Source organism: Danio aesculapii, chromosome 23, assembly GCF_903798145.1.
Source record: "Danio aesculapii chromosome 23, fDanAes4.1, whole genome shotgun sequence".
Taxonomy (NCBI): Eukaryota; Metazoa; Chordata; class Actinopteri; order Cypriniformes; family Danionidae; genus Danio; species Danio aesculapii.
The window spans coordinates 561,214-580,791 of record NC_079457.1 but is presented as its reverse complement, the minus strand read 5'-3'; the positions used below and the strand labels follow the sequence as shown (position 1 = coordinate 580,791).

The following is a 19,578-nucleotide window of genomic DNA, read 5'->3' as shown; positions in this document are numbered from 1 at the left end:
TTTATTTAAAGTTCAATCATAGCATAATCGTGCAATTATGACATCCACGACATAACAGAAAACAATAAAATAATAATACAATTTAATTACTAGAATAAAATAAAAATAAAGAAGAAGGGTATCCATTAATAATTACAATAGACGAGATGAGATTAGTTGTTTGAGTATATTCATAGTACAGTTTTAATAAAATAATAATATGTCCTTTAAAAATCTTAAAATAGGATATATCTGGCATCCTTTCTGTCTATTTACACCCGTAAATGTTAAATTTACCTACTAAAATTAAAAGATTAAACATTGAAAATTTAACTTCACTTCTTTATTACGAAAATAAACTCCAACATCTCTCTTGTTTTGGTTAGGTTTTTTGCGCAGATGTTCACCGTCAGAGGAGGCCTTTGAGTGGGAGGATCTGGCGCCCGCGTGTTCAGTCCGCGGCGGTGGAGCTGATGGAGGCGCGATGGCTCCGTTTCCCGATGAGGTGGATGTTTTCACGGGCCCTCACTGGCGCATGAAGCAGCTGGTGGGTCTTTACAGCGAAAAGGTTAGTCTTTTACGCATTTTACATCGCATTTCACACTTTAATCTGCTTTTTAACACCTCCAGAGCTGTGTTTACGCAGAGCTAATGCTAGCCGCGCTGCTAACAGACAGCGATCAGAGTTTAATGTCAACGTCTGACAATCATCTGATCTCAGATCAGCGCTTTTGTTATCATTTCTGCATATTATACGTGTGATTCTGATCATATTAACTCATTGTGATCCATGTGAGTTATTATAAACTGATTATAAGAGGTCAATGTGCACGTCTGACCTGAGATCTGTGGCGAATCACACTGTTAGCATTGTGTGAGAGGATGATATATAGCACACACTGATCTCAGACCTGTAATACACTTCATTTGTGTGCAGTAATGATAATGCAAACACTCAAAATAGGTGCAGATATGATCATGTTGTTAATATAAGTAGCTCTGTGCGTTCCGTGTGGGTTATGTCAGTGTGTCTGATCTGAAATCAGATGTTTTCTACATGAGATACTCGTTAAATGTGTGTCAGATGGATGTTTGACTGACATTAAAGGGGTTGTTCACACACAAATGAACATTTACTCACTGTTTCCTCTCACTCAAGAGCTTTTCAAACCCTTATGAGTTATTTTCATCTGTTGAAACACTAAAGTAGATATTTTGAAGAATGTTGTAAACCTGTAGCCATTGACTATATTCTATAGTAGGAGAAGCGAATACTATGGAAGTCAATGGTTACCGGTTTACGACATAAGTCTAAATATCCTCTTGAGTAAATGATGTCAGAATGGTGTTTTGGGCTGAGCTGTGACGAGCCTGTCTGATTGTGGAAGTGTTGTGACGTCACACAGGTGATTATGAATGCATGATTCAGTCTGATTATCGTCTGCTAATGTGCAGATCAGCTGGTTTCACGCTTTTACAGGGTGTGCAGGATGAGCTGTTTGGGTGTGTGTGAGAGAAATAGAAAGAGAGTGTGTGATTGTTTGTATGAGAATCTGTGTGTGAGTGTGTAAGCACATGTATCAGAGGATAGAGTGTGTGATTGTATGATAATCCTTGTGTGTGTGTGTGTGTGTGTTTGCATGAGAATGTGCCTGTGTGTGTGTGAAATAAAGAGTGTGTAATTGTTTGCATGAGAATCTGTGTTTGTGTGTGTGTGTAAGAACGGGAATGTGTGTGTGTATGTGTGATAATGTGTGTGTGTGTTGTTTGCTTTGTTATTGTTTTTCTGTGTGTGTGAGGAAAAGATGTATGCCAGTGTGTGTGTGTTTGCTGTGTCAGTGTGTGTGTGTGTGTGTGTGGAAAAGATGTATGTGAGGGTGTGTGTGTGTGTTTTTGCTGTGTCAGTGTGAGTTTGTGTGTGAGGGCAAAATGTGTATGTGTGTTTGATGTCTGTGTGTGAAGAAAGGGTGTGTGTGTATGTGTGTGTTTGAGAAAAGTGTGTGTAAAAAAGAGTGTGTGTGTGTTTGCTGTGTCAGTGTGAGTTTGTGTTGGCTGTGTGTTTGTGTGTGTTGTGTGCGAGTGAACGACTTTAACACACGACACACACAGTTTTTATTACAGCGGTGTGTGTGTGGGTAAGAGAATATGTGTGATAAAGAGTGTGTGTGTGTGTTTGCTTTGTTAGTGTGTGTGTGTGTGTGTGTGTGTGAGAGAGAGAGAGTGTGTTTCTGTGTCAGTGTGTGTGTGGGGAAAAGGTGGATGTCAGTGTGTGTGTTTGCTGTGTGTGTGTTTGAGAAAAGTATGTTTCTCTGTGTGTGTGTGTGTGTGTGTGTGTGTGTGCGCGTGTGTGTGTAAACCTGTGTGTTTTCTGTGTCAGTTTGTGTGAGAAAAAAAGTGTGTATCTGTGTTTGCTTTGTTAGGATGTGTGTGTGTGTGTTTCTTCAGTTGCTGTGCTAATTGCGAATGAACTGCTTTAACACATGACACACACACAGTTTTTATTACAGCAGTGTGTGTGTGGGTAAGAGAGAGAAAAGGTGTGTGTGTGAAAATGTGTGTGTAATCAAGAGTGTGTGTTTACTGTGTCATTGTGTGTGTGAGGTGTATGTCGGTCGGTGTGTGTGTGTTTGAGAAAAGCATGTGTTTGTGTATGTGTGTAAAAAAGAGTGTGTATGCTGAGTCAGTGTGACAAACAGGTGTGTGTGTGTTTCTTTGTTTGAGAAAAGAGTGTGTATGTGTGTCAGTGTGTGTGTGTGTGTTTGCTGTCTGTGTGTTAGGAAAAGGTGTGTGTCAGTGTGTATGTGTGTTTGCTGTGTGTGTGTGTGTTTGCTGTGACTGTGTGTGCGTGTCCTTGAGAAAAGTGTGTGTGTGTGTGTGTTTTTGTGTAAAAATGTGTGTTAAAAAGAGTGTATGTGTGTTTGCTGTGTCAGTGTGTGTGGGAAAATAGTGTTTGCTGTGTGTGTGTGTGTGTGTGTGTGTGTGTGTTTGTTGTGTTAGTGTGTGTGAGAAAATAGTGTGTGTGTGTGTTTGTTGTGTTAGTGTGTGTGTGAGAAAATAGTGTTTGCTGTGTTAGTGTGAGTTTGTGTGCGAGGAAAAAAAATGTGTGTGTGTTTTTGTTGTTTGTGTGTGAGGAAAAGGTGTGTGTATGTGTGTTTGCTGTGTGTGTGTTTGCTGTGACTGTGTGTGCATGTCCTTGAGAAAAGTGTGTGTGTGTGTGTTTGTGTGTAAAAATGTGTGTGTTTGCTGGGTCAGTGTGTGTGAGAAAAAAGTGTCTGTGTGTTTGCTTTGTTAGTGTGTGTGTGTGTGTGTGTGTGAGCTTTACTGAACTGCCGAGGCTGCTGAGTATAGTAACACACACACACACACACACACACACACACACACACACACACACACACACACACACACACACACACACACACACACACACACACACACACGAGCATCTGTTTTTTTGGAGTTTGTGTACATCATGTCAACATTATCAGTAAGATCTGAAGTGTTTAATGTGTGTATTAGCTGTCATGATTCTCTTGTGTGCGTGTGTGTGTGTGTGTGTGTGTGTGTGTTCGCAGCTGTCGAACACCAACTTCTCCAACAACAGGGACTTCCGGTCGTTCCTGCAGTCGCTGCTGGACACCTTCACCGAGTTCAAGAAGCACGAGCAGATCGAGAACGAGTGCATCATGGAGCTGCTGCAGGAGCGCAGTCACACCGTCTACCACGTCCACGCAGACAACAAGCTGAGCGACATGCTCACACTCTTCCAGAAGGGGCTGCGCAGCGTCACGGTCTGTCTGTGTGTGTGTGTGTGTCTAGACAGAGTGTGAGTGTGTGTTAGGGTTGGGCATTGTACGATGTCTAATGTGAAACATCCCAATAGGCAATGGCAGCGTCATCTTAGGAGGAGAGAGGAGGGAGAAGAGAGGAGGGAGGGATGGTTGTTGTAAATAATTAGATTAGATTCAACTTTATAGTCATCACACATGTACAAGTACAAGACAACGAAGGGCAGTGTCGGTCTAACCAGCAGTGCAATAGCAGGAGTGCAGGATACAGGTATAAGTTATAAAGTGCAGTTATAGAAAAACAGGTGATATTTACAGATGGATGTACTATCAACATTATATACAGGTTGTATTAGCTATGAACAGATTTACAATAAATGAATATATGTACAGGATACTATTAATAAATAATTAATGAATTCATGATGAATGAATTACTTGTAGCCTACTGTTTCCACTACCCATAACCAAATCATAAATGAATAAAGAGAAGTTACACACAGAATACCACCTCTTAATCACTTTATCCCCAGTGCTCTGGCATGAAATGGCCGATCAGCGCTTGAAATGAACCTGTCTGCTTGGTAGCACTGGTGTCGCACCAGCCGATATGAGCAGCGTTACTACAAGCTTTATATAAACAGATTTATTGCATTAGAAACCAACACTAATCAAAACTAACAAGCAACAAATAAGATATATGCATGAGTGAGGAAATGATGTGTCAACGTAATCCTGTTATCACAAGAAAATACATTATTATAACATAACTGAGCGACCCAAACATACACGGACACACCGCTCACCGGCCCTGCACACGCTGCTTGACATGAATGAATCTGTTAATGATTACTCTGCTGTTCTCACAGGTGCTGTCTGATATCCCACAGATGATTCTGACATGTACTTTATTATTAGCATACGTCATTTTCATAGCAATACCGCTCTTTTCATGAGCTGTAGTATTACAGTTCAGTGTTTCCTCTAGGATTGTTTCCAGTTGTGGCGGCAGGGCTTTTGTACTTAGATCTACTAACTACCTGTGGCGTTATTTTAATGACAAATATCGTGAGCGCAGTATTAGAAGTCGAGATCACATTTATGTAATAGCCTATGAGCATACGGATCTCTGTGCTTGAGCGCCGATTTCCTCTGCTCGTGCACAAAGCTTCTTGCGCTCCCTCAAATACGCGCTGCTCAAGCGCAGACAGTGTTGCCAGATTGGGCAGTTTTGAATTTATTTTTGCAGGTAAAAGTGACATGGGCGGGTAGTGAAAATTTGGGCAGTTTTGCAACGGCGTGCCCGCCAGCCCCAGTCTGCCCTCATAAACCTGTTTTGATCTCCTAAAGAGATGCCATAGCTCTCGTTCTTCGCATACATATGCCTAGAACAGTGTAGAAACGCTTGTGATCTCCCTCCCCAACACTGTAATGTAGCCGTGGCGGGATGAATTTTGACATGGCGCCCCACCATGGAAGAATGAATGTAGCAGAAACCATGCAGTTTTTCCCAATTGTTTACACACATTTTCTAAAAGCATGTCTCATACTGTCAGAACTCTACACACAAATCAAAACACACACACGCACACACACACACACACACACACACACACACACACACACACACACACACACACACACACACACACAGATTGGGCAAAACCCTTCAATTCTCCTGCAAAATGAAACTCAAATGTTCAAAACATTGTGATTTCTTCTCCAAATGGTGTTGTTTTCACACAAGCCATCACATCAGTAGACATTAATAAGAACAGCTGATCACTGATGTGCTGAATGTAAAACACTATGAGCACTTCATCTCCAGTCATCATAATCACTTACTGTACGCCTTTATTGTGCTGTGTTACACTCACTACAGACATACACAGACCTACAGAAGTGTGCTGTAGAATATTTCAGAATATTGTTTTTAAACAAAACACACAAATACACGGCGCCAAAAATCTTTATAATTAATGAATTATAATAATATAGTTTACTGTATTTTTCCCACAAAAACAGTGTACACAGTGTTGATCCCAACCAACACACAGTTGCACATAACGTGGTCTACGGTCTACATATGTCATCAACTGAAGGATTTACAGAATACAGTTACAGTAAAAGACTAAATAAACAGCTATACTGCATCCTCTTGTCTGTTTTGGTCTGGCCAAGCAGCGGGGGAAATGTCACCTTGTATAGTGAATCCAGCCATGAAAAGCATCAGCTGCTATAGCTTGGAGAAGGCATGGTTTCTGCTACATTCTTTCTTCCATGGCGGGGCGCCACACCAAATTTGATCCCGCCACAGCTACATTACAGCTTCTCATTCAAAACATTGTCGTGTTTTTTTAATAGCGGGTGATAATCGCACCAAAACGTATTAAAAGGTAAGTGAATTATAACAGAGCGAACTTTTCTGTAACCGTAGTAGTGCTGTGCGCTGTTTGTTTAACCCTTTAAGGTGACGTGCTGATTGACTGACTGGCTGACTGACAGTTGCGTGATGTGTGAGGCCAGCAAACATGACGTATAGCCGTTTCACTTTACTTCAGGATGCATTAATGTTGCTCTGTAGGTTGATTGGAGACTTATAAATATTCCTAGCAAATCTAATAAATGTTGGAGACATACTCGTTACATAAACGCACTAAATCACACTTCAGCGTTTATTTGAGAGCGCACAAGATCTTCACTTGAGCAGCGTTTTGTGCACGAGTAGAGGAAATCGGCGAGCAAGCACAGAGATCCGTGTGCTGTAGACTATTATATAAATGCGATCTCGAATTGTAATACTGCGCTCACGACATTTGTCTTTGAAATAACGCCACAGGTAGTTGGTAGATCTAAGTAAAAAAGGCCTGCCGCCACAGCTGGAAAATATCCTAGAGGAAACACTGGAAGGGGTATACGTGTGTGTGGATTTCAGTCATACACTTTCCATCCTCTGGCAGGAAAACATTCCTCAATAGATTTGAGGCATGGAGAATATGGAGGGAGATAAACAACTAAGCTAAACATGGGTGGGCAGTGAAGAAGTCATGAAGCAGATGAGCTCTGATTTCTAAATGACAGTTATGTGTGACAGGTGTTCACTCATGTGATGAGTTAATATGCAAAGTAGAACAACTGACTTTACAATTATGAATGACAGCGTGTTCCCTGTGAAAACAAGAGATTTTCTGCATGAAAATTGTGCCAAATGCAGAGAATTGTGTGTCGTGTTGTGAAAAAAAAGTGTGTTTTAAACCTGCAATTTGAGTGTAAAGTTTGTAGAGAGTGTAGTGTAGCAGAATTGGTTCAGGGGGTCGGTGCATCAGTTACATGTTGTAGTCATTGTGTCTGAAGTACAAGTAATTGTGTGTAAACACCTTAGAAAAACTGTAGTGTAATCTTAAATTTTACATATAGCTGCACGGCTGATAGCATCTGGCGATTAAATGATAGATTAAACACAACCTCTCATGCTTAAAATGAGGCTAACACAGTTACCTGAAAACTCCGTCCCACAGACTTTACAGTGAATGCTAGTTATTTTCATAGCTGACTTGAAGCCACTGGAAGTCTTTTAAAAGTGTAGATGGTGGATTAACATTCACAACATGATCAGTGATCAGATGTGCCATTATTAATAGCTTTAGGTGTTTCTAAATCTGTCAGGGTTGTTTTCATTCTCATCTTCAGCGCTTTACATTTTCAGAGCTGTAGCTCCTGTCATCTGAAGGCGGAAGGCGTTGACTGAGTGATTGACAGCTGATTTTAACCAATCCATTCGCATTCAGTTCTAGAGCAGTGGGCCAATAAGAGGAGCGCGAAGTCGGGACAAGCTTTGCAGGCTTTGTTTACTGTAGCAAGTTGACTTGACAACAGTTTTAAACTGTACCTGAGCGCTGCATTTCAAATGCAAAGATGCATTCTGCGTGAATACGTCCTAAATCTGCGCATGCGGTGAACATTTTGCTGTCAAAACTGGTCACACACAACAATTTTATGCACTCGCACAAATGATCCCAAATATGTTTTGAGGTCTCATAGATAAAAATTCAGGTGCATATGTGAGCAAAACGGTCGCAGTTTTGAGCCCTGCTCAGATCTCTCTGATCTGTGTCGTTATAATGACGTCCACAAACTTGGTTGGTAAAAAAAGGTGCAAATTCACCTATGTGGCAATACTTTAGCTTTAGACCGAATGAAAGAGGACAGCCGCAAGACACGTCTGAAGGGGTGTGTAAGATTTGCGGTCGAGTTATCCGCAAAAAAGAGGTGCAGATGACAAATTTACATGACCATTTGCGTGGAAAATAGAAGAAAACAAAATTTCCTGCAGCATACCAGCACTGATCTGGGTTTGCCAGGCAGTCAACACTGCTTTTTCCCCATAGCTGATGGAGGAGACGAGAGCTGAGCAAAGAGGAGCTAAAACTCCCTCAGCACTCCTTGATCATGGTAATCTTTAAAAATCTGAGCTGATTTCTCCATGTATTATTCATTCAATAAATTTATGATTAATCATAATTAATTAGTTACAAAACAAAAAAAAATAACGATTTGACATTGCTTTTTTCGATTCTATGCATAAATTAAAAATAAGGAATAAAAAAGATGACCAAATTTATTAGCATTTTTAACTTGTGCATAGAAATGAATGTTCATTTGGGTTTTTTTCTTCTCTCAGATTTGTGGATTCTTAATTGAAAATTAAAATTCAATGGAAAATTAAGAAAACTTAAATGAATGATGCACGTATTTTACATTTAACTTCTATTTTAAGCTAATTTGCTGGAGAGCTCAGTAGGGCTGCACAATTCTGGCTAAAATGTGAATCATGATTTGTTTTTTGCTTAAAATCAAGATCACGATTCTTTCTCTCGATTCTGTAGATGTAAAATAAAGGTTAAGATGATTAGCCTATTATTGTTAATTCTCAAACATATGGTAAAACAATAATAATAATAATAGACCCATGTGCAGGTCTACTGTTGCTTAAAATGCTCAATTTTGTACAGTCATTATGGAGGACTTGAACACACTTTCAGTATGTCCTGTTTGTTAATTCACAGTAAAATGATGACATCAGAATATAACTATTCATAATTATAAAGCTGATTTATTATGTTTAAGACATGTGCCATGTGTCATCTGTCATTGACGGCATTATTAGACCATGTGTTTTCACTGGTAAAATCAGACATTTGTCATTATCAGATTCCTTCTTGCATTATATTCAACATTATATAGACTAGTTATACTGACATGGTAAACATTTATTTAAACATTACACGGTAAACTTTGTGTTCGCTATGAAAGAAAAACATCAAATGCTTGTCGTAATCATAACTGTAAAATGCGTTATGATCATTTTAATGATGTGCGGAGTTGAGCGCCGAACTCACTCTAGAAGTCCCAGAAGTCATTGCGACTGGAGGTGGGAGGCACAGCATTTTATATAAGTTTAGAGACATAACTTATTTATCTCAGGAGTTTCCCTAAAAGAAACGGTGAATATAAACATCACCATGCACATCTTATTAAAGGCATAAACACATTAAGGCTGTTTATTTGCGGAAATTTCTATCGAAATCTGTTTCATCTGTATTGTGAAAGTTTTTATTTAGAGTATATATTGTAAAAAGGGGAAAAACAGTAAATCGCTGTATGAATGCTGTAATGTTTCAATAATTTCCCGTTAATAATGCGTTCCCGTTAATGAAGCTGTTCTCACGGTCTCCTGAGTTCGTTCTTTCGAGGTGACTAAAGCAAGACCGCTCTTTACAAGACCGCGAGTCCGTTCTCTGCGTTCTTGCAATTGAGAAACAGCCAGTGTCTTCATGAATGATCACTGATTTGTTTGTTTGTTGTGTTCAGAGCGAGTTCGAGCAGCTGAATTACGCGCAGCAGCTGAAGGAGCGACTGGAGGCTTTCACACAGGACTTCATTCCTCACATGAAGGAGGAAGAGGAGGTCAGACCCACTAATGCACTCGCTAATAGTGTGTGTATTTGTGTGTATGTATTTGGGTTTTATGTGTGTGTGGGTTTGATATGTGTGCATGTGTATTTGTGTGTGTGGGTGTATGCATGCATTTGTATTCATGTGTATGTGCATGCATATGTGTGTTTGTATGTATTTATATATGTGTGTGTGTTTAATGTATATATTTATATGTGTGTGTGTGTGTGTTCAGGTGTATCAGCCGATGCTGATGGAGTATTTCTCCTATGAGGAGCTGAAGGCCATCAAGCAGCAGGTGATGCTCCAGCACTGCAGCTCTCAGTGTCAGTCCAGCTGCTCAGACACACACACACTGCTGAAGGGCCTCAGTCTGTGGAGCCACGCCGAACTGCAGAAGGCCTTCAAATACTCTGACCATGAGAAGACTGGAGACGGTGAGCACTCACACACACACATACAGCAGCACACGGCCTGAATACTCAACATGATAATCAACCTATAATTATAATGTCTCATTTATTCTTAACATGCAATATTTCACATTCAGTGTGAGGTGACTTTGTTTGGTGTGTGTGTGTCCTCAGAGCGTGTGTTGGAGCGTGTGTCGGTGTCTTCTCTCCCGCAGGAGCTGCTTCTGCGTATCTTCAGGTTTCTGGGTCCGCAGGATCTGTGCCGCTGTGCTCAGGTATGCAGCGTCTGGACTCAGGTGACCAGAACCGGCTCTCTGTGGAGACACCTGTACCCAGTGCGCTGGGCCAGAGGTGCGTCTGCCGCACACTACACACTCCTGATGCTTAATCAACAGTTGTCAGCTGTTATCAGTGTGTCCACAGTCAAAGTGGAGTGCTATAAACACAATAAGACACTTTCTAAATTTCCTGACGTTAAAGTAGGATCCAAATCCCAGTTGTTTTGAGACCCACTACAACATGACATAGGAGTGCGGGTTTCCCTGCCTTCATAGTCTTCATAGTAACGCAAATAAACATCCACAGAACAGGATTTGCAAAGAAACTGGGATTAAGAGATGTAATCAGCTCTCTGTGTTCAGCTGCAGATCAAGTTTCACAAGTTTAACACCGCTATAAAACAGTGTATTTTTTAAAAATAGTAAAATCTCTGTAAAAGAGGAAGCTTTAATCATAAGACATTTTGTATAATCAATGATCTGATGGAGCTGAAGCTTTACAGACACGCTCTGGAGACACCAAAGACTGATCTCACATCTTGTAAAAGGGGTCATATTTTAGCCCTTTAAAGCCTGTAATTCATAACGTTTCTTAATAAGTTAAGAAGTTTTAAAATAATATTAAAAAGTACAAATTGCTTATAGATTTGCTCCACAGATGTCAACCTCTGTGAGGTCACAAAGGGGCGACAGAGACTAAAAATAAATGAAAGTTGGCATTCATTTATCCATTAACATGGTATTTTAATATTTCTGTATTTGTGTAAATTTTACAATATCTCTTGTAAATCACTTTCGAGAGGTCTGATGAAGGCATACATGTCAAATTTATTTCCTTTTGTGAAACTGCAGAAAATAAGACATGACAGAGAAAGAAAATGAATGAAATGGTAGCGTACTGCTTTAGTTTTAATATTTATTTCATTTTTATAAATAGTAAACTTTATTATATTTGAAAATTTGTATGCTGTTGTGTAATTCAATTATTGTTAGGTTTAGTTTTATTTTAATTTATTTTTAGCAGATAATCAGTGGTGTGTGTGTGTATTTACTATTTAATAAACAACATATATTTGCATACATACCTTAATCAGACATCTCAGGATTGATTTTCAAAATATAGTAAAAGTAATCTAAATGTAATCTAAAAGTAGTCAGTTTATGTTGCCGTAAAAATAATGCAATCTGAGTACTTTTGCATTACATTTAGATTACTTTTATGGCAACGCAATCTGAGTACTTTTGCATTACATTAAGATTACTTTTATGGCAACGCAATCTGAGTACTTTTGGATTACTTTGTTACTTTTATGGCAGCGTAATCTGACTACCTTTGGATTACTTTTAGATGTAATTTTATGGCAACGCAATCTGACTACATTTGGATTACATTTAGATTACTTTCATGGCAACATAATCTGACTACTTTTAGATTACATTTAGATTACTTTTATAACACCATAATCTGACTACTTTTGGATTACATTTAGATTACTTTCATGGCAACATAATCTGACTACTTTTAGATTACATTTAGATTACTTTTATAACACCATAATCTGACTACTTTTGGATTACATTAAGATTACTTTATGGCAACGCAATCTGACTACTTTTGGATTACATTTAGATTACTTTTATGGCAACGCAATCTGACAACTTTTGGATAACATTAAGATTACTTTTATAACACCATAATCTGACTACTTTTGGATTACATTTAGATCATTTTATGGCAACATAATCTGACTGCTTTTGGATTACTTTTAGATTTAATTTTATGGCAACGCAATCTGACTAAATTTGGACTTATACACTTAATACACTTACACTATAAATGAACTTCTACACTTCAATAATGGAATTTGTACTTATTAATCATTTAGTTATGCTGCATTATTGAGAGTTTTTTATTAATTATTTATTATTTTTAAAATCAGCATTAATGTCACGTGACTCTACAGTCCAGCACATATAGTTCGGTCACTTTGTTAAATACAATGTTAAATACAGTGTCACCATTTTGACAGTGTATTAAATATGATTTCGCAGGTGACTATTATTATTGCATGTGTTGCATATTGTTCTGCAGGTGATTATTATTGTTACAGTGTACATATTGTTCTGCAGGTGAGTATTACAGTGGTCCTCCGGGTGATCTGGATCAGGAGCCGGATGATGATTGGATAAAGAGTCTCCAGGACGATGGAAGAGCCTATCAGGAGTGGGACGAGGATGCAGACGTGGACGAATCAGGTGAGGGTGTAAGATTATAGATCATCTATTCAATTCAATTCAATTCAATTCCCCTTTATTTGTATAGCGCTTATACAATGTAGATTGTGTCAAAGCAGCTTCACATAAAAGGTCACAGTAAATAGGAACAGTGTAGTTCAGTTTGTAGTGTTTAAGTTCAGTTCAGTTCAGCTCAGTTCAGTGTGGTTTAATAATCACTACTGAGAGTCCAAACACTGAAGAGCAAATCCAACGATGCGCAGCTCTACAGATCCTGAACCATGCAAGCCAGTGGCGACAGCGGAGAGGGAAAAAAAACTTCACTAAAGGCGGAAGTGAAGAAAAAAAACCTTGAGAGAAACCAGGCTCAGTTGGGCACGACCATTTTAATTTCTCCGCTGGCCAAACGTCTTGTGCAGAGCTGCAGTCTCAGTGGCGGAGGCTGGAAGCTGGCCTCAGCGAAGACTCGTCTGTCTCTGGAGCGTCATAATCTGCAATTAGTATTAGTAATTAGTAATTGTTGTTTCATAAATCTACGATTTGACACCAGATTTATTGCTTAAGGTTAATATTAGTAAAAAAAAAAGATTATATATATATATTTTTTATTTAATATTTCCCAGATGATGTTTCTCAGATTGAGGAATTTCTCACAGTATTTCCTCTAATATTTGTTCTTCTGGAGAAAGTCTGATTTGTTTTATTTCAGCTAGAATAAAAGCAGTTTTTAATAGTTTTAACCCATTTTAAGCTCAATATTATTAGCCCCCTTCAGCAATATTAGTGTTGGATTGTCTCCAGAATAAACCACTGTTATACAATGACTTGCCTAATTACCCTAACTTTACCCTAATTACCCTAGTTGTGCGTGTGCTTGTGTGTGCAGAGGAGGCGTCTGCAGAGCGCTCCTCCATCAGTGCTCTGCAGAGAGAGAAGCTCCTGCTGAACGGGATCATCCAGAAGCTGCTGCCGGCTGTCGGGCCCTCGGTGCGCTCGCTCAGCCTGGCCTACAGCTCCACGCTCTCCAGCAAGATGGTGCGCAATATTATTATTATTATTATTACTATGGACCCTTTTCACAAGACTCTTATGACGTGTTTAACGGTTATCGGCATCTTAAATCCTTGAAAGTTTTAGTATTTAGATTTTTTTTTTTAATTATGTACATTTATATGCATTTACACATGTATTTATTATATCATCTTCGATATCAAATTTCAAAAAACGAATAACCGTTTGTGCATTGCATTTGTAATGCAGAGTGTAATGTACAGCTGATGGAATATACACATACCTGAGTATTATTCAGACACCAGATGGCGCCAAACAGTCAAAAACCGCACATAAACTCATATGAGTCTGTCTGGCTCTGGTTATCAGTCACTCGACTAATAAAAGTGTGTTTATTTTTCATAAAGGTGCGGCAGATGCTCAGTCTGTGTCCCAATCTGACCCATCTGGATCTCACGCAGACGGACGTCTCGGACTCTGCCTTCGACAGGTTTGCAGATATTATGATTAGCTTTTCTCAATCATTAACAAGATTCAGTGAAGGAGGTTATTTATTTTTATTTATTTATTATTATTATTAGGTTTAAGAATTCTTCTTCTTCTTATTATTATTATTATATTTAAGATTTATTTTTGTTATTGTATTTATGTATTCTTTTTCTCCTTATTATTATATATACTATGTACTAGTATATACTAGTTATGCATTATAATTATTATATTTACATACTACTATTATTATTATTTTTATCATTATTATTATAGTTATGCATTATAATTATTATATTTACATACTATTATTATTATTATCATTATTATTATAGTTATGCATTGTAATTATTATATTTACATACTATTATTATTATTATTATCATCATTATTATTATAGTTATGCATTATAATTATTATATTTACATATTACTATTATTATTATTATTATTATTATTATTATCATTATTATTATAGTTATGCATTATAATTATTATATTTACATATTACTATTATTATTATTATTATCATCATTATTATTATAGTTATGCATTATAATTATTATATTTACATATTACTATTATTATTATTATTATTATTATCATTATTATTATAGTTATGCATTATAATTATTATATTTACATACTATTATTATTATTATTATCATTATTATTATAGTTATGCATTATAATTATTATATTTACATACTATTATTATTATTATTATCATACTATGTATTATTGACTAGTTACTAATTCCACCCATCACTGTTTGTTGTTTGTTTTTCCTCCTCCAGCTGGTGTGCGTTGGGTGCGTGTGGGGCTCTGCAGCATCTGGATCTGTCGGGCTGTGATAAAATCACAGATCGAACCCTAAAGATCATCTCTGTGGGTTTGGGAGATTCGTCAGCACCCAGTCCAGCCCACAAGCTCCTTCAAGTCCCACCCCCTCCCATCAGAATAGAGGAGGAGCCCCGTCTTCAGCCAATGGGGCGCAGCTGTCAGGATCTCATCTTCAAGCGCAGGCCTGGGGGGCGTGGCTCGGGATGTGGCCCAGCCCACATCTGGATGCTCGATCCAGTCAAATTAGCCGACATCGAGGATGCTGCTGATTGGAGCAGACGAGGGGGCGTGGCCACGCAGGAGATTGGCTGTGGTGGTATTTCAGAAGCGCTGAGTGCCTCGTGCTGCTGTAGGAGGAGCCAGAGGCGAGGCTTCAGGACTGGACTAAGCTCCTCCCCCTGGCAGTATGGCGATGCCCTCTGCGGCCACTCCTCCTGCTGCAGCTCTGATGCGGTGGCACTGTGGACTCAATCAGACCTCCAAGCCACAGGGGGCATTGCTGAGTTACGGACTAAATGCTGGTTTGAGGGCCAATCCTGTGCAGAGCATCACAGAAGAACCGACCAATCAGAAGCTCAGCGGGCGCTCAGGTTTCTCAGCCTATCCGGATGCCATCAGATCACAGACCTCGGCCTGAGGTACGCACAAACATACATATAGGCTGCATCTGACATCACATACTTCCATACTATATAGTACGCTAAAAACATTATGTGACCAGACTAGGGATGCTCATTTTGGTTAATTTTGCCAACCGACTCATTAACCAATTATTAAGTATTAACTGGTCAGATTAATATTAAATTTGATAAAAATAATTGACTTGTCTCTTTTGTGGCGCATTAAATGTTGCATTTTAAAATACGGATTTATTTTAACGTGAACAGCAGCATACAGAACAGAGCATCTTCACGCACCTGCTGTGTTTCCAACAGCATAGAGAAACAGAACTACATAAAAGAATAGAGTAAAGAGTCCTGCCCTAGATATTGTTCATTTAAATTACACATTTAGATTACAAAACAAAGACACTGACTGAATCCTTTTATGAACTGGCATAAGCTGTTTATTCCAGTCACTACTGACGTAACGTGCTTTTTCTGCTCAGGGTTGACTTTTATTTTAACTGCGAGCACACAGCACGCAACAGCAAAAACGCAAGGTGCACAGGGCGCGTAAGCAGCGGGCAAAACACTCACGGCCGTTAGTAAATCGATGTAATCGGTCCCTTATACAGCCGAACTTTAAAAATATTTAAAATAATATATTTTTAATCACTTAACTGATACCGTTAATCGATTATAAACACAGCCTTTCGGTTAACAGTTAATCGTTTTTTTTAGCATCCCTAGACCAGAGTAACATGTCTGAATTCATAGTATTGTAAAAACAGAATGTGAGAAGTACCCAGATGACCTGCTGCTTCCGGCGAGATTCTGAAGTGAAGCATACGATGGACTCTCTGTCATCCCATAATGCAGCGTATACTTAAGATAAATGTTCAGGATTTTTCCAAGAAATGGTTCTCTTGACTTATTGATTTTAGTTATGATAAAAAAACATTAATAATTAAATTTATGCAATTAAATGTTATTATAGGATCATTGAGAAACTGTTGAATTGTAAAATATTTTTAATAGTTTGAGTTTGTAAGTAATAATTAAAGTAATTTAATGTTTTTGTCAATTATTCTTCGTGTTTTATTAATTATGTCTGTAGATTCACTTTGCTAAATATATTTTGCGCTTTTAATTTCAATAATAACATTGTTTTGTTATGGGAATGTAGTTTTTATGAGGAATTTATTTTTTAATGAGTAAGCTTAAACATTTCAGTTAGCTGATGAAGCTTAATTTTTAAATAATTGTATGTAACATTTATTTTACAATATAATATTATACATATTTTATTAAATAATTAAATAAATAATAATTTATTTAAGGAATATTCAGCTAATAATATTAATTTATTTATTATATTTCTGCATTATTATTCAGCTCAATTCTTGTTTATTTATATAGGGTTTTTTACAATGTAGATTGTGTCAGAAGTCCTTGTAAAGTCCAGATATGAGTTTGTGTTATTAGTATTATTATACTATGTATAACTTATTATATATATTATGTATTTATAGGTATATTAATTATTTTTTATTTCCAATCATAATATTTTCTTAAAAAGGTAGTGTGTCATATTTTTAGGATGGCTGTAATATAAAAAAGTTCAGCTGAATGTAAAAACTATCATTTATTTAAATTTAGTGAACAGGAAATTTCATATTAGTTAAATATTTAGAAAATATTTTAGTGAACAAAAACAACATTGGATAGTAAACAGTTAACGCTGAATAAGATTAAAATAAACAAAAAATATAGAAAACTATTGTTTTTTTCTGACTGTAGTTTGCTGTAATGAGGATGACTGTCGATAAGTTAGATATACATTTTCCTGCGCTTGTTATTTAGAGGTGTGTGTGTGTGTTTCAGGTGTGTGTGTCTGCGTGGCGGTCTCCCTCTCCTGGAGCACCTCAATCTGTCTGGCTGTCCGCTGATCACAGGGGCGGGGCTCCAGGAGGTGGTGTCCGCTAGCCCCGCCCTCAACATTGAACACTTCTACTACTGCGACAACATTAACGGTAACACACAAACACTCAGCTATCAGTCCTTATCATTAATTTAGGGCAGGGCTATTAGTCCATTAGGGGGGGGCTATCAGTCCTTTAGGGCGGGGCTATCAGTCCTTTAGGGCGGGGCTATCAGTCCTTTAGGGCGGGGCTATCAGTCCATTAGGGCAGGATTATCATTCCTTTAGGGCAGGGCTATTAGTCCATTAGGGTGGGGCTATCAGTCCTTTAGGGCGGGGCTATCATTTTTTTGGGGGCAGGGCTATTAGTCTTTTTGGGCGGGGCTATCAGTCCTTTAGGGCAAGGCTATTAGTCCTTTAGGGCGGGACTGTAAGTCCATTAGGGCAGGGCTATCAGTCCATTAGGGCAGGGCTATCAGTCCATTAGGGCAGGGCTATCAGTCCATAAGGGCAGGGCTATCAGTCCATTAGGGCAGGGCTATCAGTCCATTAGGGCAGGGCTATCAGTCCATTAGGGCAGGGCTATCAGTCCATTAGGGCAGGGCTAGCAGTCATTTAGGGCAGGGCGATTAGTCCTTTAGGGTAGGGCGATTAGTCCTTTAGGGTGGAGCTTTCAGTCCTTTAGGGTGGAGCTTTCAATCATTTAGGGTGGGGTTATCGTGCTTTAGGGCGAGGCTATCATTCCTTTAGGGGGGAGCTATCAGTCCTTTAGGGTGGAGCTATTAGTCCTTTAGGGCGAGGCTTTCAGTCTTTTAGGGTGGAACTATTAGATTACTCTTCAAGTCAGGGCTATTAGTCCTTTAAGGGTGGGGCTCTCATTCCTTTAGAGTGGAGCAATCAGTCCTTTAGGGCGGGGCTATCAGTCACTTAGGGTGGAGCTATCAGTCTTTTGGGGCAGGGGTGTTAGTCTTTTAGGGTGGGGCTATCATTTCTTTAGGGCGTGGTTATTAGTCCAATAATCCAATTGGTACCCAAAGGATGAAGTCATTCTGAAATGAAATCAGTGATGCTTGTCTTCCCGCAGGTCCTCATGCAGACACAGCCAGCGGGTGCCAGAATCTGCAGTGCGGCTTCAGGGTGTGCTGTCGCTCTGGAGAGTGATGCTCCTGTCTGTGTATATATCTCTCTCTCTCTCTCTCATCCACACGCACTTTATTCAGGACTCGTTCTGCTTCCCCCAAAGTACAAAACGCTTCATTAAAGTCAGATTGGCCGTTTCTGAGGTATTGTGAAGGAACTAAATGTATATTTGTAAATAAGTGGAATATCGTCACGCGCGGTGAATGATCGCTCTGATTGGACAGATTGAGAGCTTCAACATGTGGCGTCAACTTTGGTTCTTCTTTTGTTGGTTTTTTAGTGCTGTCAAAGCATTAATTACATCTTAAACAACAGTTGGTATTTATATGATATGGTGTGTGTGTGTGCGTGTGCGTGTGTGTGTGTGTGTGTACTTTGCATATTTATTATTTATTGAGAAATACAAACATGCATAAATACATAAAACAATATTTACTTGTCATTATCTACTTATATAAAATGATAACTTTGTACAATGATTAATTCCCTAACTTGTATAATATTTAGATATAATTTATACTATATATAATCACACATACACCATGCCTTTATGCGTGTGCACACCCATAATAAATACGCACAGTACACACGTATATTATATAAATACAACGTTTTATTTGCGATGTGATTCATCTCAGTTGAGTGTTTTGACAGTATTAGTTTTGAGTATTTCTCCCAGGCATATTGAGCTCATATGATGCCTCTATTTTCATCTCAAGCTCATTTCTGGCTTATTAAAGTGACGGGTCACCCCAAAATAAACATTTCAACTCATTATTTTCTAACGTATAAACACTTCCTAACCGGTTTGAGATGTTTTGAAGAATGTTGCAAACCAGTGTCCACTACTACAGTATTTGTGTTTCCCACTATGGTAGTCAATGTCTGCCGGTTTCCAGGATTCTTCGAAGCATCTCCTCGTGTT

At 38.5% G+C, this 19,578-nt stretch overlaps 1 protein-coding gene across 1 annotated transcript; it reads left to right on the top strand.

Annotated features, from left to right (window-relative positions):
• Positions 1 to 419: 419 nt before the first annotated feature.
• Positions 420 to 19,099, top strand: fbxl5 (F-box and leucine-rich repeat protein 5). Its single transcript, XM_056449060.1, has 11 exons — positions 420 to 547; positions 3,555 to 3,770; positions 9,639 to 9,734; positions 9,958 to 10,159; positions 10,310 to 10,486; positions 12,544 to 12,669; positions 13,535 to 13,683; positions 14,067 to 14,149; positions 14,945 to 15,628; positions 17,477 to 17,625; positions 18,598 to 19,099. Exons 1-11 carry the CDS (start codon positions 464 to 466, stop codon positions 18,672 to 18,674), a joined length of 2,043 nt encoding a protein of 680 aa, XP_056305035.1. The 5' UTR covers positions 420 to 463; the 3' UTR covers positions 18,675 to 19,099.
• The last annotated feature ends 479 nt before the right edge of the window (positions 19,100 to 19,578 follow it).